We start from the raw sequence: 27,605 nt of genomic DNA on the forward strand, positions 1-27,605 counted from the left end.
CCTTCTCTGAGTCTCAGTTGAACAGAGGCTTCTCTTTCTCTCCTGAGGCTCCAGAGTCAGAAGGAGGCCAGGCTCCTTGGGCCAAAAGGAAGGAAGTATGTCTCTTTGTGTGTCTTTTCTGAGAGGGTTTTCTAATTACACAGCTCTGCTCCTTCTGGGGAACATGGGTTTTAAAGGGATCAGAAATGGGGAGAATAGTTTTAATACAAGCCTTATTCTTCTTATTCTTCACAAACATTGGACTTTGGCTTCTAAGAGGAGGCTAGTCCCCCAAAACTAGCCCAAAAGTAGCTCCTTTGGGTGGTTTTAAAAGTCTCCCCAGTTTCCTTATTAACAGATGTTCAGGGAAGAAGGAAGGAGGCAGACCAGACCATCTCATATTATTACCAAATAAACATAGAAACAAGCAAGAACAATAAAAATAAGGATTAGACAGATAAGCAGACTGCTTATTTTTTTTCAAGGAAAACCGTAATTAGGAAGGTAAAAACAAAACTTTGGTGCTTCTGCCCTTTTACAACCGACTCTGGCTGTATCTGCAATGCAGAAATAATCCAGTTCTAAAGTTTGTTAACTCTCCTGGCTCCATCCTGTGGAATCCTGGGATTTGTAGTCTGTTGTGGCACCAGAGCTCTCTGGCAGAGAAGGCTAAGTGTCCCAAAGGTAAAAGCCCAGGATTCGATAGCACTGAGCAGTTAAAGTCGTGTCAAAGTATCTTATTTCTGCAGTGTGGACGCAGCCTTCTTGGGAAAGGGGCTGATGATGGGGGAAAGCACTGGGGAACTCTGGAGGTTTCAGCAGATGATTTATTTATGTATTTATGATGCCCTCATTTCACATCTAGCTACAGGGACATAACCAGGGCCCTCTCCAATTCCCCATCCCCTAATCACCCACCACTCTAATAAGGCATGGAGTATCTGTTGTGTAGGGGATCTGCAGTGAATCTATGCTAGGTCCAGGGGGCTTTGTTTGAAGCAGAGGGAGGAAGGGGATACCCACCTCTGTATTGGCCCAAAGGAGGCATATGTCACTTGCGTCTGTCACCAGGAGGATGCTGTTATCTTTATTCCACATTATTTCCTGTTCTAGATCAGAGTCTGATTTGCAAATACCGTATTGTTTTTATCCATTAGAAAGAGCTTTCTTAATTGTCTGTCAAAGAACCATGAAAGATCATAACCCTGATCATTAGGATCTTCTCATGTCTTTATTCTATAACCAGTTCTATTTGGATTGATTCTTTATAGGAGATCCAATTTGCATCCTTTTTTGAATCTCTGGTCTCTTCTCTCAGGAACTTCATCTCGGCCCCCTTGGACACAGTTTTGGGGCACCTTTTGCTGGAAGTGACCCAAGTGCAAGACCACCAGGACCCCTGCCCAACTGATGGCCGACACAGAGGCCAAACGAAGGGAGTTGGGCTCCAAGACAAAGAGGATGCAAACCTACAAGAACTCCTTGGTGAGTCGAGGTTCTTGACTATTAGTTCCATCTGTGTCACTGCTGGGCCAGTTCATGAAAGCAAGCGGAGAACATACTCTCCCTATTTAGCAGAGACAGTCCTGGTTAATCCTCTATCAGGACTGTCACTTTTTCAGGGGCTTTTAAAAATGTCCCGGTTGCTCTCTCCTCTTCCCACTTTCCCCCTTCTCAGCTCACTTCAATTCCTGAGTGTCATTCAGTTTGCACCCCATCAACTCAAAAGTGGGGAGAGGAGATGAAAGAAGGAGACAGGATATGGCCCTTCCCAGGAGACTGAGGCAAAAGTAAACTGCTGTGCCCTTCCTAGCTTGTGTGATCTTTCTCATAATCAACTTTGGCCATCTTCACCGCCTTCTGGGTTGCTTGTCCACATGTGCCCTGCTTTTCCAATCTGTCAAATATTGGGCGCTATGGGAGAACATCTCTGGATCTAAATATGGGGTGGGTCCAGTGGCCCTCAAGCCCACAGTGCTCCCCAGAAATGTTTTTTAATAATGACATTTCGTTCTAAAATGTGGCAAGAAATGTCTAAATGCACTATAATTCTTTGGTGGCTAAATGTACTGTATGTGTTGGGATAGTGAGTATCATAATCCATCGTCTATATCCCACCCATGGCCTAAATTATGTTGTTTATTATATTGTATATTATATTGAAAGGATTCGAGACAAACTGGATCTCGAAGGCAGGAGTTTGTTTTTCTTGCTGACAGAATTTAAAGTTTATTTCCTGTACTGAATTGTGAAGTGATGAAATAATATTTGGATGCACCATGTGCTTTCCTCCCCTTTTGCTTAATCACTCTGTGGATGAGGGCTATTTTCTGTTGCAGGTGACCTTTGCAGATGTGGCTGTATATTTCACCAAGGACGAATGGAAACTCTTGACGAAGAAGCAGCGGCTTATGTACAATTATATAATGATGGAGACTTATGAGAATGTGGCCTCTGTGGGTAAGGAACCGGAATCCACTAGCATTATAGAATCATAGAGTTGGAATAGACCACAAGGGCCATCCAGTTCAACCCACTTCTGCCATGCAGGAATACACATTCCAAGCACCATCCAGCCTCTGTTTAAAGGCCTCCAAAGAAGAGGACTCCACCAAACTCTAAGGGAGTATATTCCACTGTGGAAGAGCTCTTACTGTCCCAAAGTTCCTCCTAATGTTTAGGTGGAACATCTTTCCCTGTGGCTTGCATCCATTGTGGTGTCTCCTTTTCTCTGTAGCAGCAGAAAGCAAGCTTGCTCCGTCTTCAATACAACCCTTTCCAATATTTAAACATGGATATCATATCCACTCTTAAATTTCTTCTCTCCAGGGTAAACATACCCAGCTCTCTAAGCTGCTCCTCATAGGGCTTGATGGTTTCCAGATCCTTCACCATTTTGGTTGCCCTCATCTGGGCATGTTCTAACTGAATTGTGGAGCCCAGAATTATTCCAAGTGAGGATTATTCCACGTGAGGCCTGATCAAAGCAGAATAGAGTGGCACTATTACTTCCCTTGATCTAGAAACTATACTCGTATTGATGCAGCCTAGAATCACATTGGCCTTTAGGAGTCCTAGATCCCTTTCAAGCGCAGTTTAATTGTGATAGCAACATCCTGTAGAATATCTGAATTTGTAGTTTAGTGAGGCACTATTGGAGAGAGACCAAAGGAGAGGGGCCTTGGGGATTGGGAGACAGCCATGAACTTGACATATTTTAAGAACTGGTTTGAGAGAACTTCTGAGAATTGGCTCAAATCCTTGTTTGTAGATATTTTTAGGGGTTCCATTTACCAATTATGAGTAAAATCTATGAAGGGAGGAAAGGAGGACACAAACCTGCTTGTCTTCTAATGTTTCTTTTCCTACCTGAGCTTGCTTAGTTCCTTGGTTGATTCCAGAGGCCCTTTGTTACCAAACATGCTGGAGTCTGGGAAGGATACTCCCAAGTGCTATGCTTTTAGGGGAATGTGGTACTTAGCTGAAAGCAGACATATAGTTTGGTTGGGGCAAAAGCAACCTTGGGATTCAGAGCACAGAGAACTCCAAAGGCTTTTGAAATAGGTTTTTATGTTTTATTTAGGGGGAAAGCAATATACACACCTATACACGCATATACAGATATAGGTGTTCACACACACACACGCAAAGACTAGTAACAAAGGTGGGAGTGGTGAATGGTGTGAGGCTTTACCTAGGTGGATCTAGATTGCAATTGTTGAGGGTCCAGAATGGTGAGAGAAGTCAGTAACTTCCATGGCAAGTGGCGCTGGCGAGTGTAGTGAGGTGTTTAGCCATGTAAACTGACAGATTGTCTGTCTGTAATTGGACTGACGTTGAAGAACAATCAGTCGGGGCAGATATTTATACTGTAATTGTTTCTTGGGTCAGAAACTGAGTGTTCAAAAAGGTTTATATCATTTTAGAAAGATTCCTGGGGGAGAGAATGGTTTGAAACCAAATTGAATGCAATGGGTGCTTGGTGGAAATATCTCAGACAAAAAGGATTAGCACACTGGCTCTTGGTCCTTCTTGGCTCTGAATTCCTATTGTGCTCACAAGCCAATATACAGCGCAATCTGAGGGTGACAATTCCAGATGCAGCTCAAGAATAACATAGCAGAGTATGGAAACTAATATCCAGATATAGATATTGGCAATACACTGGCCACTTTTCACTTAAAAATAAATCAGAAACACAATTGGTTTCGTACAAATAATAATACAAATATTTGCAAGCTCTCTTCTCTGACTTCCATCAACTTCACCTTTTCTTGTACACACAACTCCAATCTAATCCACACCAATCCGCATATCAGCTGTATACTGTATTGTTTGTGAGTCATCTCCTAGTGCCAAACACCATGGAGGGACCCCTGCAGTTAGCTTCTTACTCAGGACTCTATGGCACTCTCACAGGATATTATGCCACCTGTCAATCAAAGTATTTTTGCACGTTTTTAATGGAATATTTTTTCCAACAGTCCTTTGACTATCTGCTTCCACTGATTCTCTCAAGGCAGTCCCCATACGGTCTCTTCTTTGGTAGCTCCGATGAGTAAGGATACAATCATTATATGGATTTGGGGGCATCCAGAACAGGGTCATGCCCAGGTCACTCACACCAACTTTATTAATCTAATTTGAAATAGGCAGGGGTGAACGTGGGGCTAAATCTTGGGGTAACATCGTCCTCTCTTAATGCTGAGATTAGTCTTGTCTGTCATTTTCCTTGTTTACAGAATCACTTGTCAGTCATGAGAGAATCCACACAAGAAAGAAGTCACATAAATGTCAGCATTGTGGGGAAAAATTTGCTTACAAGTCAATCTTAGTCATGCATCAGAGACTCCACACTGGAGAGAAGCCATACAAATGCCAGCATTGTGGGAAATGTTTTTCTTTGAAGTCAAACATAGTGACACATCAGAGAGTCCACACAGGAGCGAAGCCATACAAATGCCAGCATTGTGGGAAATGTTTTTCTTTGAAGTCAAACATAGTGACACATCAGAGAATCCACACAGGAAAGAAGCCATACAAATGCCAGCATTGTGGGAAATGTTTTTCTACAAAGTCACACCTAGTGAGACATCAGAGAGTCCACACAGGAGAGAAGCCATTCAAATGCCAGCGTTGTGGGAAATGTTTTTCTTCAAAGTCACACCTAGTGACACATCAGAGAGTCCACACAGGAGAGAAGCCAAACAAATGTCAGCCTTGTGGGAAAGGTTTTTCTTCGAAGTCAGACCTAGTGATCCATCAGAGAGTCCACACAGGAGAGAAGCCATACAAATGCCAGCATTGTGGGAAATGTTTTTCTACAAAGTCACACCTAGTGATGCATCAGAGAGTCCACACAGGAGAGAAGCCATACAAATGCCAGCATTGTGGGAAATGTTTCTCTCACAAGTCAAACCTAGTGAGGCATCAGAGAGTCCACACAAGAGAGAAGCCATACAAATGCCAGCATTGTGGGAAAGGTTTTTCTACAAAGTCACACCTAGTGAGACATCAGAGAGTCCACACAGGAGAGAAGCCATTCAAATGCCAGCGTTGTGGGAAATGTTTTTCTTCAAAGTCATACCTATTGGCACATCAGAGAGTCCACACAGGAGAGAAGCCAAACAAATGTCAGCATTGTGGGAAAGGTTTTTCTTCGAAGTCAGACCTATTGATCCATCAGAGAATCCACACAGGAGAGAAGCCATACAAATGCCAGCATTGTGGGAAATGTTTCTCTCAGAAGTCAAACCTAGTGAGGCATCAGAGAGTCCACACAAGAGAGAAGCCATACAAATGCCAGCATTGTGGGAAAGGTTTTTATTTGAAGTCAATCCTAGTGTCACATCAGAGAGGCCATACAGGAGAGAAGCCACACAAATCCCAATAGTGAACTAATATTATTATTGTCAATAATGAATACAAAAAAATATATTTTCAATCCAGTGGTGCTAAGAAAAGGCCCTTGTGATTTTGTTTGTAAGCTTTGTCTGTCGATATGTCTGTGTTTTAAAGTTTTATTTTGTTATTTTTAGGTTTTAATTGCTAATAGTATAGTTAATTTCTTTAGTTTGTAAATTTGGGTGGGGATTGTGGGTCGAAGTATAGGTTAGGTAGATGGGGGCTGGGATTTGTTAGAGCTGTCTAGAATAGTTATGGAATTATAGCTTTGCAATGTTTTGGATGTTGGCTGAAGAAAGTTGGGGGCAGGTATTGACAGAAAGGGCTAGTTTGTGGGAATGGCAAAGGGGGCCTTGTTTCCTGTGGGGCATAGACTGTGGGAACTGGAGGTGGGGGCTCGGTTTGGAAGAGGGGGGAGTTTTAGGTGTTGGGGTTTCAATATATTCTTTGGATTCAGGAGGGTTGTTCTAGTTTAAACACTGAATTCCTTCTATGTATTTTCAATAAAGTTATTTGCTATTTCAACACACTGGACTCTTTGATGCACAGAAGTTCTGAATTTGCCCAAAATTGACCCTTTCTTCTCTCCTTAGTCCTCAGCTCCATTCCCAGCCATAAGAACAGCAGAGGAAAATACATACACACAGAGACTAACTAGAGCCTTCCTTTCCTGCCTTTCCCTCCTGAGTCCAGCTCTGCATCTTGGGCTCCAAGATGTAGTCCATCTTACGGATAGGTATCCTGGCCAAAGCAAGATTGTCTTCATGGACTAAAGCGACGTCGTCTTACCTGCTCACTGACAGAGAACCCGGCTGGTAAGGCCTGATCCCAGGTGGCTGAGCTATCATCACCCAGCCAGGTCTCCGTGAAACAAGCCAGGTCAGCCTCTTCGTCCAGTAGGAGATCATAGACTATGTGCGTTGTATTTTGGACTGACCTGGAGTTACACAAGAGCAGGGAAAGGTTCTGTGGTTGGTTTGGTATGCTCTCCAGCCCTTTTGGGATAGGAGGGTGAATGGAAGGGGAGAGAGATATCTGTCAGGCTCCTAATTGCAGCCCCTCTTGCAACACAAAAGGCAGTACTTTGAAAAAGGAACAGCTTGTATTGAAGAAGATACATGTAATAGAAGTGACTTTTTTATGTCAGGAATGAAAGAAAGTATAAACATATCATTTTTATAACCATATCAATTTACCCCACCCAATTAGGCTATAAAGATAATTAATTGGATAGCCCTTTCCTGCGCAGTGTCCTCCCATCTGGGATTGTGGCAGCGTTTCTAAAAACAATTAAGCTCTCATGTGCCTTCTCACAATCACTGCACCTGTGGCCTTGGACCACAGAACTCAGCCACACAACAATTTTCATTAACATTATGGCTTAACTATATATATGTATATGTATGTATGTTTATATATATATATATACAGTGGTACCCCGGGATACGAATGCGCCGCCTTACGAAATTCCCGGGTTACGAAAAAAAATAATTTAAAAAAACTGTTCCGCGTTACGAAAGTTTTTTCGGGTTACGAAAAAACTTTTGGTGCTTTTCGGCGCGATTTCACACCAAATCGTGGCTTTTCCCCATTAGCGCCTATGGCAATTCGGCTTGCGAAAGTCTTCCGGGTTACGAAAAGGGCAGCGGAACGAATTAATTTCGTAACCCGGGGGACCACTGTATATATATATTGAAACCCCATCAATCCCAATCTAATATGATACCATATGAAAATATAATAGACCCATAACAACATAATACAATATAAAAATACCAATAACTCTCTATGTTCCTCCTCCTTTTACAGAGCAGTCTTTTAAACTCAATCCTCTGTTAGAAGGATAATTCCCACACATTCCAATGCTAGCAAACAATCACATTCTTTAGCCATGATCTCCCTACCTCTTTCTAGTATCTTCTATTAAAGCACATATTAAAACATATTATTTTAACCCACCATAAATCCTATCTATCTTAACTCTATTCTATTCTAAACCTAAACCTATAACTCTTATGGCATGAATCCCTAAATGAATAAATGCATGAATAAAGGTATTCATGACATATTGTGACTTCAGGCTGGTGCTCCTTACCTGAATGAGACTGGCCCATTGCAACCTCAGGCTGATGCTTCTTGCCTGAAAATTGAGTCTGGCCCATTGCAACCTCAGGCTGATTCTCGTTGCCTGAGAGATTGAGACTGGCCCATTGTGACTTCAGTCTGATGCTCCTTGGATGAAGGATTGTGACTTCAGGGTGGTGCTCTTTACCTGAAGGATTGAGACTGGCCCATTGCAACCTCAGGCTGATGCTCCTTTCCTGAAGGATTGAAACTGGACCATTGTGATCTCAGCCTGAGGTTCCTTGCCTGAAGAATTGAGATGGTACTATTGTGACTTCAGGATGGAGCTCTTTACCTGAAAGATTCAGACTGGTCCAATTTGAACTCAGGCTCATTATGACTTCCTTGCCTGAAAAACTGAGACTGGCCCATTGCAACCTCAGGCTGATGATACTCCTTGCCTGAAAGATTGAGTTGGGAGAATTGTGACTTCAGACTGGTGCTGTATACCTGAAGTATTGGGACTGGCCCATTGCATGTCAGAAACAGTGTATAAGGGTTCTGTCATAAAGAGTAAAAATATTAGGGTTTGGTTATTAAAGTAGGAGTTATAGTTGTAGTTCATAGTAGGTAGTGTAGAATCTTTGCCAGTTGAAGCAACCAATGAATTAAGCCTTCCCTATTCCAATAAGCTACTGCTCTTCCATATGAGCTGGATATTAGTGCAGAGTCCTTTCCTCTTGAGTTGCCCCTCCCCCCCCCCAAAATGGAAAAGAGGCACAATCGTCACCTTCCTGAAAATGATCCCAGAAAACTGGAAGTTCAATGCCAAGCCCTGATGTACAGCCCCCCTGTTACCCATGCTGCTTTATATACATTTTGGAATCAATGATAACCCTTGGATGACCCCTGGCCAGACTCCAAGCCTGTCCGCCATTACTGGCAAAGCGAGAGGACATGTACACCTCCCCTGAGGAGAGCAGCCACATTAACATCTTAGAAGGTCTGGGAAGTCGCATGAAGGGATTATCTTAAGCAAGGAAGAGTAAAAAGGTTTGCCTTCCCTGAAGCTATCACCCCCTCCTCAAGTCTGTTGTCCGAACAACTTAAGTCATTGATACTATCAGATTCAGACATCCAGGTGAAAAGAAAACAATTAAACACCTTTGTTTCGGCCAAGCCAGCCTCTTTGCCTCAGGCGAGATTTCGCCTATAAAAAGTCCCAACTTTTGCTGCTCAGCGCGCCATCCCAAAGGTCTACTTACTCCACGTCAGTTAGACCTCTGTTCTGGTAGCCGGCATTTCTGCTCAAACCCAGGTTGCGGAGCAGACTTGTCCCACTGTCCCACATCCCATTCGCTTCTCGGAGGAAGACTACATCTTGGTGAGTATACCATTAGCAAAGCCTAAAACATCTTTTCCATATTTCCAACCTACCTTCCTGAGCCTTGAATGTGTGTGTGTGAGTGTGTGCATTGAGTGTGTTCCCCCTTGTTTTCAATAGAGTAAACATTTAGTTATTGCAATCTGTCTCAGCTTCAGTTATTGGGATACCCTGGTCTCTTGGTATAAATATCGGGAGGGCGATCCTGGGAGGGACCGTCGTAGCAGGCCCCCTCTTGCAATATTTGAGCTAATAACAACAATAATAAAATTCCCCTAACGGACCCTTGGCTACACCCCTACTGCTCCATGTAAAAAGGACAAGGAAAAACACATGCTACAGTAGAAGATCCCAAATAAAACCTGATCCTTTCTAGCCCAGGTTTAGATCCTGGGGACAGAGAGGGAAATCTGAGTTTGACTCGGGAGTCAGTGCATGTTGTGTGTGTCGATATAGGGCTAGATAGGAGACAGAAATTCATCTTCAGCATCCTTTCTCATAGTCACAACCAGTTGAATTGTAGCAACACCTCATTTATGCTAAAAGTGATGCTTCCGTAATTGACACTGTCCTTCAGATTCTCAGTGAAGAATACAGGATGCTCAAAATAGGGCAGAGGTTTATTTGAATGTTTCTGTAAGGACAAGATACTTTCAGACCAAGAACTTTGTAGCAGAAGTAGCATAAATGATGATTATAATAGAGCTTTACAAAATACAGTAGCCCCTCCCAATTCATGGGGGATCCATTCCGGACCCCTCACGAAAATGATGACTCTCACATACTCGAGTCCCATAGAAAATAATGGGCTGCACACCCATGGCACCGGGAGGGGAGGCGTATGCAGGAGCACGCCGTTTTATTAATGGTCACCTGTCCTCCCACGAGGAGTGAGGTTGCGGATACCAAGTCCTCAAAAAGGGAGTGACAACTGTACAACAAAATGTGTGAAGGCTGCTTCTCCAAAAAAAAATTCCTATTTAGTTTTTGTTAATTAAGTCTTATCAAATAATAAACTTATAAACCATCAATAACGTACTTTCAACTGCTCATATTTCTACACTTTCTCTCTAGTGGATACCTCTAAAGGTATAAATTCTGAGAAAAAAATGCTTTCCAAAGCCTTACATTACTATGCTTCTCTCCTGTGTGAATGCTATGGTGGCGAGTAAGGTTGGTACCTAAAGTAAAAGGCTTGCCATACTCCTGGCATTTGTATGGCTTCTCCCCTGTGTGGACTCTCTGATGCCTCAAAAGGGTTGACTTCTGAACAAAGCATTTCCCACACTGCTGACATTTGTGTGTTTTTCTCCACTGTGGACTTTCTGATGCCTGAAAAGCTTTGACTTAAAAGCAAAGTATTTCGCACACTGCTGGCATTTGTTTGATTTCTCCTGTTTCGATTCTCTGACGAGTTTCAAGTTCTTCTATAAAGAAGGGCAAAGACAGAGAAGAGTCATATCAGCATTAAGAGAGGAGAGACGCCTGGGATCTACTATGGAGCTAAGCAAAGGTCATCTAGGCAAAAAAACTGGAGAGATAAAGTAGTTTCTGTGTCCCCTTTCCTTCATATTAGTCACAGTTGCTAAATGGAACTCCTTAAAATGTTAGAAAACAAGGACTTGAGCTGGTTCACACCAATTACTTGAACCAGTTGAACCAGTAAAATTTGGATTCTTCCATAAATGTTGATGTATAATTGGATTCTTCCATATTTGTTGTTGGAGAGATATGGAAGAATCCAAACTGAATGTAATTATATAGTTTATAGAAAGTGGTAGTGGTCTTATATATTTGGAAAAAAGGGTTGAGTGAAGTTAGTGCAACTGGATGGTGGGAAGGTTAATTCATTGAGTTTGTGGAGCTGGCTAACGGAAGGGTTAATTCCTGGAGTGAACATAATGTGGAGGGAAAGGAATGGGAACCATAGCAAGCACCCAAGCCTCACTCGCCCACATGCCCCCTCCTCGCCCCCCACCCCCAATGGGAAAGCTGAGAAGGGGAAAGGGTTGGTTGGAGATAAGTTTAATGTATGTTAACTTGGTGAGATTGCTTGACTGGGTTTATTGGGACCTTGTTTGGTTTAATTTAAAGTTTCAAAATGGTGGGAGCAGATGGGAATTATCTCACTGTTGTGGGGAGGTTTGGTGGGAACTTGCTGGCCATTCAGTGGTTCTCAAAACAACATATTTGGGGGGAGATTTTGGATGATGAGGTAATTAACTTGTCAATTATATTTTTAGCAGGAATAAAATACCCAATAGGTCTTGTTGTGGGGTGGGATGTTAATTGGGGATATAAAATGGTCAAATTTTTATCGTTAGCTAGATCTGACTATAACGCCATGAACTGTGCCTTTTATGCAATCTCTTACTTTCAATAAAATTTTTAGTTTAGATTCCTGTTCTGAAATTTGACTTTGCTGATGAAGACTTTGTTAGACTTGTGTCTGACAATCATCAACCAAGCCAAAGCATGTGTAAAAGGAGCGTCAAGTAGGAGATACTCTAAGGAGATATTAGAAATAACAAAATATAAGTGAAATATAAGTCATGCAAGATATTACGGATCTTACAGGTATAATATTTGTAAGTATATAATATTCAATTCATACAAGCTATTAAAGAAATAAATAGACCTAAACGTCCAATTCTTAGACTAACTTCCAAGATCCGCTCTTTAACTCTCTCTCTCGATCTCCAACCAACACAATTCCCCCAACTGTCTCTTGGTCTCTCAGGCCTTATATCTCCTTCTCACGGAAGCTTCCAGAAGAACCTTTATCTTGCTCTCTGATTGGTCAAGAGAGCCTTCCATAGCAGTGATGTCATTCTGCGTTTGCATAAACCTCCCTTTACTGCCTGAAGAAGACCTCCATTGACTGGAGCCCTGTTATTACAACAACAACCCTTCTTTTCCTTGGAAGAGATTCACAACTATACCTTGTTTCCCGGCTGGGAAGAATAGGAGAGTTCCAGAGGTTCGCATTTCCACTAAGATTAGGAGCTCCCAAATTCCCATGGAAAAGGTTTCCTAAGGCATGTGCCAGGACAGAGCGGGGAACGGGGGGCACCTCATGGGCGAATGGCCCTTTGTCAGCTGAAGTTGGGGCTGAGGGTCCCTAAGAAGAGGAAGTGCCCAGGCTCCCAGAATCTCCTCTGAACCTCCAGGAAAGCAAGGCTCAGGGAAGGGACTGAGAACCTCTTGGACCAAACCTTGAGGGCACTTACCCAAAATCTGGCCAGGATTGGTTTCAGGGACTGGCATTTTCCTCTCAGAGGACCATCAGGATCTCAAAGACCATTCCACATTTTGGATTTTGAATTTTGACTGTGCTGCCCTCAGTGGAGACTTGCTTACTCCTAAGGTGCCATAGAGGTGAGCATGGAACGTACAGGGAAGATGGCTTTTGCAATCTTTTCCACCATTGAGCTTACCTTATGTTGTCTTCAAGCCTGTCAAAAGAGAGCAGGAAGGTAACCGGGGGGAGAAAGCAAAGTCCCACATTTGCTCCCATAAGCTCCCCCTGAAGGCGATTTCATTCAGCCTAATGCATAAATTACTAACCACAGTCGCTCACAGTTTGTCATTCAAATCTACTCAATATACTTTCCTGTATAGAAATGAAGAGAGAAATTTTTAAAGGTCTGTTCCCAGATCAAGGGGAAATGAGAGAATTATTCTTTCTCACTTGCTTGGAGAGACAGGATAAAAAGCGTGAAGTTGAAGGCTTTCTAGCCAGATGGCGAATGCAGAGTATAGTAGTGAGCCCTTGTACTACAACAACTGAGAGAAAGCAAGAAACCAAACCAATCCATAGACCCCTGCAATTTTTCTAGTTGAAGAAACCAATGAATTAATCCTTGCAAATTATATCAAGCTACTGCTCTCACATCTGATCTGGATGTTTGCACAGAGCCCTTTCCTCTTTCCTGGAATCAGGCTCCCTCCAAAATGGAGAAGAGGCAGCCTCATCTCCTGTCTGAAGATCATGCATGAAAACTGGAAGCTCAATGCCAGGCCCTGCTGTATCGTATCTTTACTGCCACGTGTAAAAAGGGCAAGGAAAAACACCTGTTGCAGGAGAAGAAAGCAAATAAAACCTGATCCTTTCTGGTCCAGTTTTCAGTCCTGGGCAAAAGAAGGGAAACCAGGATTTGACTTGGGAGTTAGCAAATGTGGTGTGGCCTGCCGTGCCTGACCGGGGGCCTCCCTGGGGACCAAATCCATCACCCTTCTCTTCCCCCTCAGTCAGCATTCTCACAAAGGAACCAAATTTAGGGGTCTCCCATCGGCATCTCGAGGCACCCACCTTTCCTTTCCTTTCCTGCCAAGTAAACCCAGAAGAAACCCTTCTTCCTAAGCAGCCAATGACCAAACCAACCAACCTTCTAGAACCCTATTCAGGCTCCAAGCCAACCGCTAACAATGGTCCAAGTTCAGGGCTGCTTTAACTGTCTGGCTGAATGCTAAGGAATTCTGGGAAGTGTAGTTTTGTGAGATCTTTAGTCTTCTCTGTCAGACAACTCAGATGCCACAATGTACTAAAATTCCCAGGTTCCCGAGTACTGAACTAGGGCAGTTGAAGTGGTTTATTTCTGCAAACTGGATTATTTCTGCAATGTGTTTTTGACCACTGTTACTATTTGAGTGTCCACAAGGCTCTGTGGGTTTGAAGGGAAGATTCATCATCATCATCATTATCATCATCATAATTTCTGCAGTGTTTTTGAACCAGATCTGAGAGAGCCCTGCAGCCTGGATCTGCCCAAATCCCAAATACTGCCCTCTCAGCAAAGCCTGGAGATACAGTCCATCCTTGCCTTATGCGGGGGATCCGTTCCGGATCCCGCCGCGTAAGGCAAATTCCGCCTATGCTCGAGCCCCTTTGAAAACAATGGGGCTCGTGCGCAGCGGCGCGGAGGAGCGGGAGCGTGCGGGGCGCAACGGGCACGCGCGCCCATTCAATTGAATGGGATGCGCCGCCCCTTCCGCCCCGTGCGTGCCCCGCGGCTTGAGCGCGTATGCTCAAGGCCGCGTATGGCATGCCCGCGTATGGCGCGCCCGCGTATGGCGCGAGCGTGCTGCATTAACCTTTAAGGACCAGAACTCCTCAAAGGCTGACTTTCCCAATCTCTCCTGAGAGACCCTCCTGGACCAGGAGCAGCCTCAAAGAAAGGGGTCCCATTGAATGGAGGCCCCATGTCTTTCTGAGTCTGATGGAAAAACAGTGGGCCCTTGGTATCCTTTGAGATTTGGTTTTGATAGCAAAATCCATGGTTGTTAAAGTCCCATTATATAAAATGGGTGACCTTGGGTAAGTCACACTCTCTCAGCCTCAGAGGAAGACCAATGGCCAGCTGAAAGGCATGCAACACACAGACACACACACACACACACATATCTACATGATGGAAATGGCATTCATTCTGGGCCATGAAACCCACTGCGGGGGAACCTTGGGCAGCAGACACTCTCTCAGCCTCAGAGGAAGACAAAGGGCAAAATGGAAGGCAAACCTGAAGGCAAGGAAACCCTGGGAATAGGGTCACTAGACACAAGTTCAAGGCACGCAGCACATCCCCAAGCCCCCAAGGCACAGTCTCTCAGCCTCAAATGATGGCAATGGTAAACTCCCTTCAACAAAACCTACAAAGAAACTCCTGTGACAGTGTTGCCTTAGGATCCCCAGGAAGGAATTGAAGGCACACAATTCTCCCCCCAAAGTCTGGGAGGAAAAGGAGGAGGAAGGCTTAGAGGAAGGGCCAGAGGAGGAGGAAGAGGAAGAGGAAGGACTTACAGGAAGAGCCTGAGGAAGAAGAGGAGGAAGAGGAGGAAGGCTTAGAAGAAGGACCTGAGGAGGAGAAAGGCTTACAGTAAGGGCCTGAGGAGGAGGAGGAGGAAGAGGAGGAGGAAGGGCTTACAGGAAGGGCCTGAGGAAGAGGAGGAAGGCTTAGAAGAAGGACCTGAGGAGGAGGAGGAGGAAGGCTTAGAGGAAGATCCTAAGGAGGAGGAGGAGGAGGAGGAGGAGGAAGGCTTAGAGGAAGATCCTAAGGAGGAGGAGGAGGAGCAGAGAGACCTCTGGAGGATTCTGCAGAGGAAGAAGAAGGGGCTCCTGAGCATACGCAGAGGCCTCTGGGGGAGAAGCCACAGGGAGAAATCTCCTGGTTGTAACTTATTATTACTATTATTAGTAGTAGCATTAGTATTAGTACATTTTATTTATTTATAAAGACATGTAAATACATATTTATAAAGAGCATCTCAGTGAGTCTCTATATTATTGCATCAGGAAAGATTTTAGGTGTTGTTAAGGTTTGGAAATGTTGTTCAGGGTCCCTTATGACTTTGGGGCCCTTTCATCCTCCATTTTGGGTTCAATGAAGGCCTCAAAGTGCCAACTGCCAAGAGCTGAGCCACAGGCAGCCATTTTGTGTTCAGGCGGCCATTTTGTGCTGCTTGTCACTGTTGGGAATAATGTTCCGGAACCTTCTCTGAGCCTCAGTTGAACAGAGTCCTCTCTTTCTCTCCTGAGGCTCCAGAGTCAGAAGGAGGCCAGGCTCCTTGGGCCAAAAGGAAGGAAGTGTGTCCCTTTGTGTGTCTTTTGTGTCTCTTTTCTGAGAGGGTTTTCTTATTACAAAGTTCTGCTCCTTCTGGGGAACATGGGTTTTAAAAGGGATCAGAAATGGGGAGGATACTTTTAATATAAGTGTTATTATTATTATTCACAAACATTGGGCTTTGGCTTCTAAGAGGAGGCTAGTCCCCTAAAAAGTCCAAAAGTGGCTCCTTTGGGAGGTTTTAAAAGTCTCCCCAGTTTCCTTATTAATAGATTTTGAGGCAAGAAGGAAGGAGACAGACCAGAATAACTCATATTACCAAGAATGAAACAAACAAAAAGAGAAACAAACAAGAACAACAAAAATAATGATTAGACAGAAAAACAAACTGCTTATATTTTAAAAAAGCAAAACCATTTTTTACAGGATAAAAATTTGACTTGGGTGCCTCTATTCTTTTACAACCAACTTAGGCTGTATCTGCACTGCAGAAATAATCTGTTTCGAAACTGCTTTAACTCTCCTGGTTCCATCCTATGGAATCCTGGGATTTGTAGTTTGTTGTGGCATGAGAGCTCTCTGGCAGAGAAGGCTAATGTCCCAAAGGTAAAATCCCAGGATTCCATAGCACTGAGCAGTTAAAGCAGTGTCAAAGTGTCTTATTTCTAAGTGCGGATCCAGCCTTCTTGGGAAAGGGGCTGATGCTGGGGAAAAGAGGTGGAATGCAGAAGGAAAGGAGGACAGACGGACGGACGGACACCTGCAGCTGGACTGGCCTCCCTGAGCGGTCAAGACCTGAGCTGGGTTGTGGACAATGGGCACTCTTAATATCAATATTAATATCTTTCACTATTGATTGTAATTAAGGAGGGGATCAGATTCCTCCTTTCAATAGCATCAGGAAAATGTTTAGGTGTTGTTAAGTTTGCAAATCCTGTTTGGGGTCCCTTCCGACTTTAGGGCCCTTTCATCCTCCATTTTGGGTTCCCTGAAGGCTGCCAACTGCCAAGCACTGAGGCAGAGGGAGCCATTTTGTGTCCTGGCGGCCATTTTGTGTCCCGGTGGACTTTTTCGTTTCTGTCAGCCATTTTGTGTTCTGGTGGACATTTTGTGCTGCTTGTGAATGTGGGGAATAATGTTCCGGAACATTCACTGAAGCCTCAGTTGAACATGTCAGGGAATGAAATGGATGTGGCCACTAGGTGGAGCTGTTGTGCACGTTATATACAGCTCTAGTGGCAGTTATATGTGTCAGCATTCGAACAGTGCATCATCGGAATGTTGATGCAACTGTCAACTCTCCTTCCTAACTGTCACTGAGAGACAGAGTGAGACAGTTGGTGTGTGAGAGCAACTGCCTCTCTGTGGATGGTGTTACTGTGGCTGCGTCACAGGTTGTGTTATTATTGTTGGTTGGTGTAAATAGTGTGTATTAGAGACGGTTGTCCAATACACTGTGTGTGTGTGTGTGTATATATATATATATATATATATATTGTAAATATTGCAAACGAAGATTAAAGTCCTCATGAAGAGTGAAGGCTTGTTCTGTGGTTATTTCTCAAGCCTGGAGCTCATGACCGTTTGCAGTGGTGAAGGAATATTTCCTTCTTGACCAGAATACCTTTGCAGACATCTCCACAGATTCCTTCTCCCTGGCGTCCTGTCGATGTCGTTCAACTCTGCATGTGGTCGTGGTGGACACAGCATGTCTTTCCACACGCCCCAACAGAACAGAGGTTCCTCTTTCTCTCTCTGAGGCTCCAGAGTGAGAAGGAGGCCAGGCTCCTTTGGGCCAAAAAGAGGGCTGTGTGTCCCTTTGTGCCTCTGACCCTCCATTTTGGGGGGAAGGAAGGAAGGAAGGAAGGAAGGGGCCTGTGGGGGTCTGAGGAAGGGAGGCAGGACCAGTGGAGAGGCTGGGCTTTGGGGGCTGAGAGAGAGAGAGGTGGGGAAAGAGACCCTCCCTTTGGGCCCTAGCTGGGGAGGGTCCACCGGTCCTTGCCTCCCCCATTGGGAAAGGAGACCCCCTCAGCCCCTGGACTAACTCCTGACACTCATTCCTAGGGCTGGGACTCAGAGGAGTTTCCTAGGCATTGTCACCTTCTGCCCTCCATGGCCATTGGCACTGACCTTTTCCCATTGCCTTCCCTCCCTCAGCCCTGTGGACCTCCTCCTCCTTCGCACTCACAGCAACCCTTCTCTACGGCTGAGGAGACGGCCTCTGACCCAGGGAAGCTCTGGCCATAAAGGACTGCAGAAGAGGCCTTTCTGGGGCTGAAGAAGTCAGTGTCTTTGTACTGAAGGTAGGCTTTTATTCCTGGAGCTGAAAGATGACCTTTGTTTAAATGTTTCAGTCCAGAATTGTATGGAAATGTTGCAGCTGAGAGAGTGAGCCCATGCTTTCCAGGCATAAAGCCCCAAATTCGCTCTCTAACAGCATTGTCTTCCCAGAAGGTGGAAGGGAGATTTCCAGACCTCAGACACACAGTGAGTCCTTTTTATGGGAACTGTGTGTGTATGTGTTGTTTACTAGAACTTTGTGAAATATTAGTTTCACTGGGTTTATAAAATGAATTTATATATGTCTTCACTTACCCCAAATGAGCATAATCCAGGGTGCAATATTCAAGTCATAAACCTATACATTTATAGATATTTGTTATATCAAGTGCAACGTATTCAGCAGTTTGCATCTTTTTAAAAAATATTCAAGGAAAAATGAAGAAATTGTGATTTTAACAATAGATCCATTCAGAAACAATGCACACAAATGTACATGCCTCAATTTCTATGTGGCTTTAGCAAGCAGAGGGAGGAGGTTCATACTTCATGCTCCTGCTATGACTGACATAGGAAACATAGCAGTTAAACTTAGAAAAATAGTCTCATCTGCAAAAATAAAGTAATTATTTTGACCAGTGTTTAAATGGGGAGGGGGCCATGATGAGGGGAGGACATGGATTAGATCTGTAAGGTAATTCATGTCTCATCCAGCCCTAGAGCTAGAGCTTCTCCACCTGGGACATAAAGCAGGTCCTCCCCCTCCTCCTCTGTGTGAAAGAGAAGTCAAATTCTCATCAGTCATGATGACACAGCATGAAAAATTTGCATTCCTGCATTTAAAAATCTGAGGAGTCCTGAATCCTGTTGGTTAACTCTAGAGAGTAGACCCACTGAATCCATAAGTGACTGGTGAGTCAATATATAGATAAATCCAACTGATTCAGTGATTCTACTCTGATCAGGACTAGGCATAGGATACAGGCTAGGATTTAGGCCTGCATGTGGCTGGAACAGGATATTCCCAAGACAAGGTGGACAGGCAACAGTGTGGAAAATGGGCACTCTCCACACTGGCAGAGACACTCTCAGAATTGTGACTTCTCTGCATGCAGAAGGCTGCCATGGGAATTAGGTGCTCCCTTTCCATCAGCTCAATCCTCTGGTGCCCCCTGATCCTGGGAGAAGGGCTGGATCCCATGGAAGGGGAGCAGCCTGAGAAGAGAGAGCTCTTTTCCTGCCCTTCTTGACTGGGGGCCTCCCTGGAGAAGGGCCATTTGTAGACTCATTCCACCCAGAGAAACACTGGAGCATAGAGAGTTCTACTGGTTTGGCCACTGGGAGAATGAGGAACCACCAGGCCAGACAGCATGACCCAGCAAAACCCTCTATGCTCCAGTGTTGCTCCGAGTGGAATCAGACTACAACTGGCCATTCAGTGACCCCGGTCCTACCATACAGTTGTGGAAGCCATCCCGCATGGCCATTCCATGCCTGGTGAGAGTGTTGGTGTGAGGTATTAGAGAAGCATCCAGCTGTGTTTCTGTAGTCAGAAGTAAAATGAAGAAATCTTCTTCTGAGGGCAACTGGGGACCTCTGCAGGTTTCAGCAGATAATGCACTCATTTCACATCCAGCTATGAGGACATAGTCAGGACCCTTTCCAATTTCCCATCCCCTGATCTCTCACAAGACATGGAGTAACTGTTGTGTAGGGGAGCTGCAGTGAGTCTGTGCTAGGTCCAGGGGGTTTTGTTTTGTGCAGAGGGAGGAAGGGGATGCTCACCTCTACATCGGCCCAAAGGAGGCATATGTTACCTTCGTATGTCATCAGCAGGATGCTGTTCTCTGTGTCTTTGACTGCTGCAGGGTTTCTTGCTAAACCAAGCCTTACCCTGGTCTCTTTTCTCAGGAACCTCATTGCGATCCCCTTGTACACAGCGTTGGGACGTTGTTTGCTGGAAGTGACCAAAGTGCAGGGCCACCAGGATCCCCCTGCCCACCTGATGGCCAACACAAAGGCCAAGCAGACGGGGCTGGGCTCCAACAGAAAGAGGCTGCCGAGGGTTAACAGCTCTTTGGTAAGTTGCCATCCTGACTGTTATTTTCATCTGTGTCTGGGCTGGATCATGAAAGCAAGCGGAGAAGATACTGTCCCAGTTTGGCAGAGAGAGTCCTGGTTAATCCTCTGTCTCCTCATTTTTTCAGGGGCTTAGGAAATGTCCTATTTCACTCTCCTCCTCCCATTTCCTCCTTTCTCCTCAGGTCAGTTCAGTTGCTGCAAAGTGCATTCCAGGTTCAAAAGAGTCTACAGCCCATCAATGCAAAAGAGGGGAGAGGGGAGGAGAGAAGGGGGCAGGGCCTTGCCCTTGCCAGGAGTCTGAGCCAAAAGCAAAATGCTGTACCCTTTCTCACTTGTGTGATCTTTATCATTAACAACTTTGGCCATCTTGACCCACTTCTGGTGTTGCTTGTCCACATGTGTGTTGCTTTCCCCATCTGTGAAATGCTGGATGATATGGAAGAATATCTCTGGGCTTAAATTGAGGGTGGGCCCAGTGGCCCTGAAGCTCAGAGTACTCCCCAGAACTGTATATTAAAAATGAAATTTGCCTCTGAAATTAGGTGAAATATGGCTAAATGAAAACTAATATAGATGTTGGAATAGCCAGTATGTTAATCAATCAATAATATTCCAGAAATGGCCAAAATTCTATTGTTTATCATATTGTATATTATATTGAAAGGATTCGAGACAAACTGGATCTCAAAGGCTGTAGCTTTTTGCTTTCTTGCAGAATTTAAAGTTTATTTCCTGGACTGAATTCTAAAGTGTTGAAATAATATTTGCAATGCACAATGTGCTTTCCTCCCCTTTTGTTTAGTCACTCTCTGGATCAGGGCTATTTTCTTTTGCAGGTGACCTTTGCGGATGTGGCTGTATATTTCACTGAGGACGAATGGAAACTGTTAACGAAGAAACAGAGACTGATGTACAGTTATGTGATGATGGAGAATTATGGAAATGTAGCCTCTGTGGGTAAGGAACCTGAATCCATTTCACTTCCTTTGAAGACGGAGGGCCCTTTCATAATTCACTGTCAGAGTGCTATGATTCCACTTTAGAATTATAAAATCAAAGAGTTGAAATAGACCACAAGGACCATCCGGTTCAATCTTCTGCCATGCAGGAATAGACATTCAAAGCACCCCCGAGAGATGGCCATCCAGCCTCTGTTTAAAGACCTCCAAAGAAAGAGACTCCACCAAACTCTGAGGGAGTATATTCCACTTTTGAACATCTCTTACTATCAGGAAGTTCCTCCTAAGGTTTAAGTGGAATCTCTTGTCCCTGTGGCTTGCATCCATTGTTCCATGTCCATTAATTTGAAATTAATAATAATAATAACCATAATGCGATGCCACCATGCTCTGATGGAGTATATTCCACTGTTGAATAGCTCTTATTGTCAGGAAATTCCTCCTAATATTTTGGTGGAACCTTTTTTCCTGTGGCTTGTGTGATCGAGTTTGGATTCATATAAATTTTGGGTACCAAGCGATCAAAAATCATGACCCCTGACTGACCCCATCACAGCCGCCATTATCCCAAAAGCGAGCTGACCACGTAGCCAGACAAGCCTAGCAGGCCATGGCTAAAGCAGAAAGGTAGATTTAAACCTTTAAAACCAGTTCTGGGAGTTGCCATTGTCGCAGGCAACCTGAATGAGGACAAAGGAAGTTTGCCTCACCTATTGATGGTATTAAGTACCCAGCCATCTACATAGTAGTCTTCTCCCAAAGAAGTGGCAGACCCTTTTGTGTATCCATTGTTTAACTTTAGTCTTAGTCAATAGATAGCCATGAAGACCTTTGTTCTGCAGGTAGCTATAGCCTGAGGATACGTTTCGCAGTATAAATAAAACCCAGATTCCAGCCCTCCTTTGGGCTTTGTGAGCTACAGTTCCAAACATCAACTCTGTCGAGCAATCGCTCCGGAGCTCTCTTGGGCACTGTGCCCTGCTGAAATCACTTGGGCAAGTCAAAGCCCACTGTCTCTTTCGGGCCTCTTGTTAGCTTAGCCCGCTGGAACTTAGCTCCTAGCCATCGCGGTTGCCGCTTGCTTTCTGTTCCCCGCTGCCGTGTTCACTTACCAACATCCCTCACATCTGTCGCTTGGAGAAGACTCCTAAGGTAAATATTTCAACGGTGCCTCTATCCTTTCTCCTTTACCCCCAACTCTTCCCCTCCCTTGCTTTAGCATTGAATGTGCGTGTGCGTGTGTGATCCCTTTTTGGTTGTGTGGCTTTAATAAATGTTTATATTTTATTTGCAGCTCATTGACATTGCAGTCTCTGTTTCTTGGGGTTGGACTATATGACCTCTGGTATACACATAGGGATCCAATCTGCTGCGTGCGTTGTTAGGACACGCCTCTTGTAAATTTGAGCTGATTAAATTCCTCTGATTCGATCCTTCCCAACACTTGCGTCCATTGTTCTGTGTCCTTTGCTTTAGAGCAGCAGAAAGCAAGCTTGCTGCATACTCAGTATCTCTTCAAATACTTGAACAGGGCTGTCATATCCACTCTTAACCTTCTCTTCTCCAAGCTAAACGTACCCAGCTCCCTAAGTCATTCCTCAGAGAGCATGGTTTCCAGACCATTCACCATTTTGGTTTCCTTCCTCTGGACATGCTCCAGTTTCTCAACTTCTGTTTGAATTGTGGTGCCCAGAACTGGACACAGGATCATTGCAAATGAGCTCTGACCAAAACAGAATAGAGTGGAACTATTACTTCCCTTGATCTTGACACTATACTCTTATTGATACAGCCTAGGATCACATTGGCCTTTTTAGCTGCTGCATCACAATGTTGACACATGTTCAACTTGTGCTCTACTACCATTCCTAGTTCCCTTTCACACGTAATTTAATTGTCATAACAACTTCCTGTGGAATCTTGGAATTTCTAGTTTTAGTGAGGCACTATTGTTCTCCACTTTGTAAGGATTCTCAATATCCAATCCTAAACTGCCAATTCTGGAATTTTGTGGTAAGGAGCCATGGAGATTAATGCTTTTTGCCCCTAAATGGTCCTCAGCCCTTTCCTGAGCAAGTTTCTTGGCTTTTGTGGCCCCTCTTCCAGCCTTTTGAGGCTCTGGAGAGGCTTCATGGGAAAAAGGCCTCCCTTGGCCCTGCAATGGATCAGAGAGGGCCCAACAGTGGCAAAACGGCCTCCACTTCCACAAAGGGATGCTGTGGTATATTGAAGGGCAAAACATTATACCATATTTTTAGGCAACACAATTTGGGGTTTCCCCTGAGATCCCCTGGGGTCCAATGTGACCACCCCACTTCCGAACAGTAGGCCATCTCTGTCTTAGAGATGCCTTAAGGTTGTTTTAAGGCTCATCCCTCACACTTGACCCTCACTAATATCAGAAACCAGGTCCCAGACTCCTTGTTCTGCCTTTCCTAATGCATTAGTTGTATAATGATTGTCTTGCCTTTCTCAAGAAATGAGCCTCAAAGTGTCCCTTTTGTGCATCACACTCTGTGGGTGTGTGTCTGTGATAGAGAGATGGAGGCAATGTGAAAAACAGAAAGGCAGGGAAGAGATGCTGAAGGTCAAATGGTAAAGCAGTGCAGATGGGCAAGAGGCAGGGTTGGAGAGCGGAGGGAGAAAAGGAAGGGGATCAGGCCTCTGGGATCCAGGAGGGGAAGGCAGGAGCAAAGCCAGGATCGCCTAGCTTGAAAAACACACAAAGCATCACAAGAAGTAATTTGTATTGTAGCAATAAGGGTAAACATCAATCCATAAAATGAAATCCTAAACCTGGCAGGTAAAAATTGTCCCAAATAACTTTGAGAAATATAGACTTAAAATAGTAGCTTTGGCACGGTTGCTTAGAAAGTTGTATCCTAACTGAGTATCTCCCCAGCTGAGTTATATAACATTTCAAGCAAAATACAAGCTGCACATGGTGTGTTTATAGTGTTTATAGTGGCAACCCACTCATTAACTTCAAACTTCTAAAATGATTCATATAAAACAGAACAGTCAAATGGATATAGTGCAGAAAACACCGTATACAATCCTATTAATTCCAAAATGGAAGTTGTATAAAAATGTAATAGCCTGACTCTGGGTCATAATTATTTCAAGATATTACATGGGTGTTTCTACATCTGTTCCAAAAAAGATCTGCTACAAATAATCGCAGATGCACAATATCTGGCAACTTTAACAGTTACCTGCTCCTATTAATACAATTATTTGCAAGCTCTCCTCTCTGACTTCCATCTACTTCACCATCCCTTGTACACACAACTCTAATCCACACCAATCCACATGTGAGCTGTATACTGTATTGGTTGTGAGTCATCTCCTGGTGCCACACAGCATGAAGGGACCTCAGCTTCCATCATGCCTTGGTCTCTGACTCAGGACTTTATGGCAGTCTCACAGGATATAATGCCACTTGCCAATCAAACTATTTCTCCACATGTTTAATAGAATATTTTTGCAGCATTCCTTTTTCTGACTATCTGCTTCCAGTGATTCCCTTAAGTCCCCCTCCAATCTCTTCTTTGTTAACTCCTATAAATAAGGATACAATTGTTCCATGGATTTAGGGGCATAAGTAGTACGGTCATGCTTGGGTTACTAACAGTAACTCTCTTAATTTAATCTCTAATAAGGAGGGGTTAATGAGGGCTAAATCATGGGTTACACCCTCCTCTCTTAACGCTGATTTTTAGTCTTATCTGTCACTGTGCCTCTTTACAGAAAAATATTTGAGTCATGAGAGAATCCACACAGGAAAGAAGTCACATAAATGCCAGCATTGTGGGAGACATTTTGCTTACAAGTCAATCCTTGTCATGCATCGAAGGGTCCATACAGGAGAGAAGCCATACAAATGCCAGCATTGTGGGAAATGTTTTTATATGAAGTCAGTCCTAGTGACACATCAGAGAGTCCACACTGGAGAGAAGCCATACAAATGCCAGCGTTGTGGTAAATGTTTTCCTCGGAGGTCACACCTAGTGATACATCAGAGAGTCCACACAGGAGAGAAGCCATACAAATGCCAGCGTTGTGGGAAATGTTTTTCCTCGAAGTCACACCTAGTGACACATCAGAGAGTCCACACAGGAGAGAAGCCATACAAATGCCAGCATTGTGGTAAATGTTTTCCTCGGAGGTCACACCTAGTGATACATCAGAGAGGCCACACAGGAGAGAAGCCATACAAATGCCAGCGTTGTGGGAAATGTTTTTCCTCGAAGTCACACCTAGTGACACATCAGAGAGTCCACACAGGAGAGAAGCCATACAAATGCCAGCATTGTGGTAAATGTTTTCCTCGGAGGTCACACCTAGTGATACATCAGAGAGGCCACACAGGAGAGAAGCCATACAAATGCCAGCATTGTGGGAAATGTCTTTCTCAGAAGTCAGACCTAGTGACACATCAGAGAGGCCACACAGGAGAGAAGCCATACAAATGCCAGCATTGTGGCAAATGTTTTTCTCAGAAGTCAGTCCTAGTGACACATCAGAGAGTCCACACAGGAGAGAAGCCATACAAATGCCAGCATTGTGAGAAATGTTTTACTTCGAAGTCAAACCTAGTGACACATCAGAGAGTCCACACAGGAGAGAAGCCATACAAATGCCAGCATTGTGAGAAATGTTTTACTTCGAAGTCAAACCTAGTGAAACATCAGAGAGTCCACACAGGAGAGAAGCCATACAAATGCCAGCATTGTGAGAAATGTTTTTCGTCAAAATCATACCTAGTGATACATCAGAGAGTACACACAGGAGAGAAGCCATTCAAATGCCAGCAGTGTGGTAAAGGTTTTTCTTGGAAACACTTGTTAGCCCAAGATTTAGCCCTATGTTTACTCCCCCCTATTTGATATTAAATTAAGTTGGAGTCAGATCCCAATAACTCATTGCCAAAGGCAGAATAATGGGGCTGGGACCTGGACTCCAATTTTGATGAGGGTCAAGTGCCAGGGAGCAACCTTAAAACATCTATAAGACAGGCATGGAGTACTGATGGGGTTTGGAGGAGATCTCAGGGGCAACCGCACATTGTATTGCCTGGAAGGGGGGGGGGAGAAATGAAATAATATTTTGCCCCCAACATCCAACAGCATCCCTTTGGGGAAGTGGAGACCATTTTGCCACTGTTTTGCCCTCTCTGTGCCATTGCAGGGCCAAGGGAGGTCTTTCCCCCTTAAAAGGATTGAAGAGGGGCCAAAAAAGGTAGGAAACCTGCTCAGGAATGAGTACCATTTGGGTGTGAAATGCATTAATCTCCATGGCTACTTCCCATAAAATCCTAGAATTGGCAGTTTAAGATGGGGTATTTACAATCCTTAGAAACTGGAGAGCAATAGTGCTTCACTGAAATACAGATTCAAATATTCTACAGAATGTTGCTATCACAATTAAACTAGGCTTGAAAGGGATCTAGGACTCCTAGAATAATAATAATAATAATATACCACCCTTCTTCAAATCAGGGCGGTGCACAGCAAAATTATATAATACAATAATCACCAAACAGATACAATATACAAAAACCATATTACAGTAAAACGCTAAACATTTTAAAACATTACAGCCTCATGCCAGTCTACAGTGCTGGCGGAGAGAAGGGGGGAGAGTAAATAGTCAGGGGGGAGATATTCAGGGGTAAGCCTGCTCGAATAAATGGGTTTTTAACCCCTTCTTAAATTGGGGTAGAGAGGTAGCTGCGCGAAGCTCTGTGGGCAGCGGGTTCCAGAGGCTGGGGGCCAAGATCGTAAAGGCCCTCCTGGAGGCAGAAACTAACCTAGCCTCCGGAACTCTTAGGAGTTGCTGTCCAGATGATCTGAGAGTGCGGGGCGGATTGTATGGGGAGAGGCGGTCCATCAGGTACCCTGGGCCCAAGCCATTTAGGGCTTTATAGGTAACGACCAACACCTTGTAGACTGCAAGTTGAACATGGGCCAACAGTGTGATGCAGCAGCTACAAAGGCCCATGTGATTCTAGGCTGCATCTATACAAGAATAGTTTCTAGATCAAGGGAAGTAATAGTGCCACTCTATACTGCTTTGGTCAGGCCTCACTTGGAATAATCCTGGGTCCAGTTCTGGGCCCCACAATTCAAAAAGGATGTTGACAAATTGGAGCATGTCCAAAGGAGGGCAACCAAAGTGGTAAAGGGTATGGAAACCATCAAGCTCTATGAGGAGCAGTTTAGAGAGGTGGTTATGTTTAGCCTGGAGAAAAGAAGATAAAGAGTGGATATGATAGCCATGTTTAAATATTTGAAAGGTTGTCATGTTGTACAAGGAGTAGCCTTGCTTTTTGTTGCTACAGAGAAAAGGAGACACCACAATGGATGCAAGCCACAGGGAGAGAGGTTCCAC

General features: G+C 44.3%; 1 protein-coding gene across 1 annotated transcript in view; it reads left to right on the top strand.

Moving 5' to 3' along the window:
• Positions 1 to 26,101, top strand: part of LOC149284990 (uncharacterized) — a 71,748-nt gene extending 45,647 nt beyond the window's left edge. The window contains exons 2-4 of the mRNA XM_089495915.1: positions 4,826 to 5,860; positions 21,129 to 21,210; positions 24,963 to 26,101. Coding sequence (XP_089352041.1) covers positions 4,826 to 5,860; positions 21,129 to 21,210; positions 24,963 to 26,101 — 2,256 coding nt within the window. The remainder of the gene's footprint in view (positions 1 to 4,825; positions 5,861 to 21,128; positions 21,211 to 24,962) is intronic.
• The last annotated feature ends 1,504 nt before the right edge of the window (positions 26,102 to 27,605 follow it).

The sequence above is a fragment of the Sceloporus occidentalis genome, unplaced genomic scaffold (assembly GCF_023333645.1).
Source record: "Sceloporus occidentalis isolate IW3139 unplaced genomic scaffold, rSceOcc1.0.p SCAF_86, whole genome shotgun sequence".
NCBI classification, from domain to species: domain Eukaryota; kingdom Metazoa; phylum Chordata; class Lepidosauria; order Squamata; family Phrynosomatidae; genus Sceloporus; species Sceloporus occidentalis.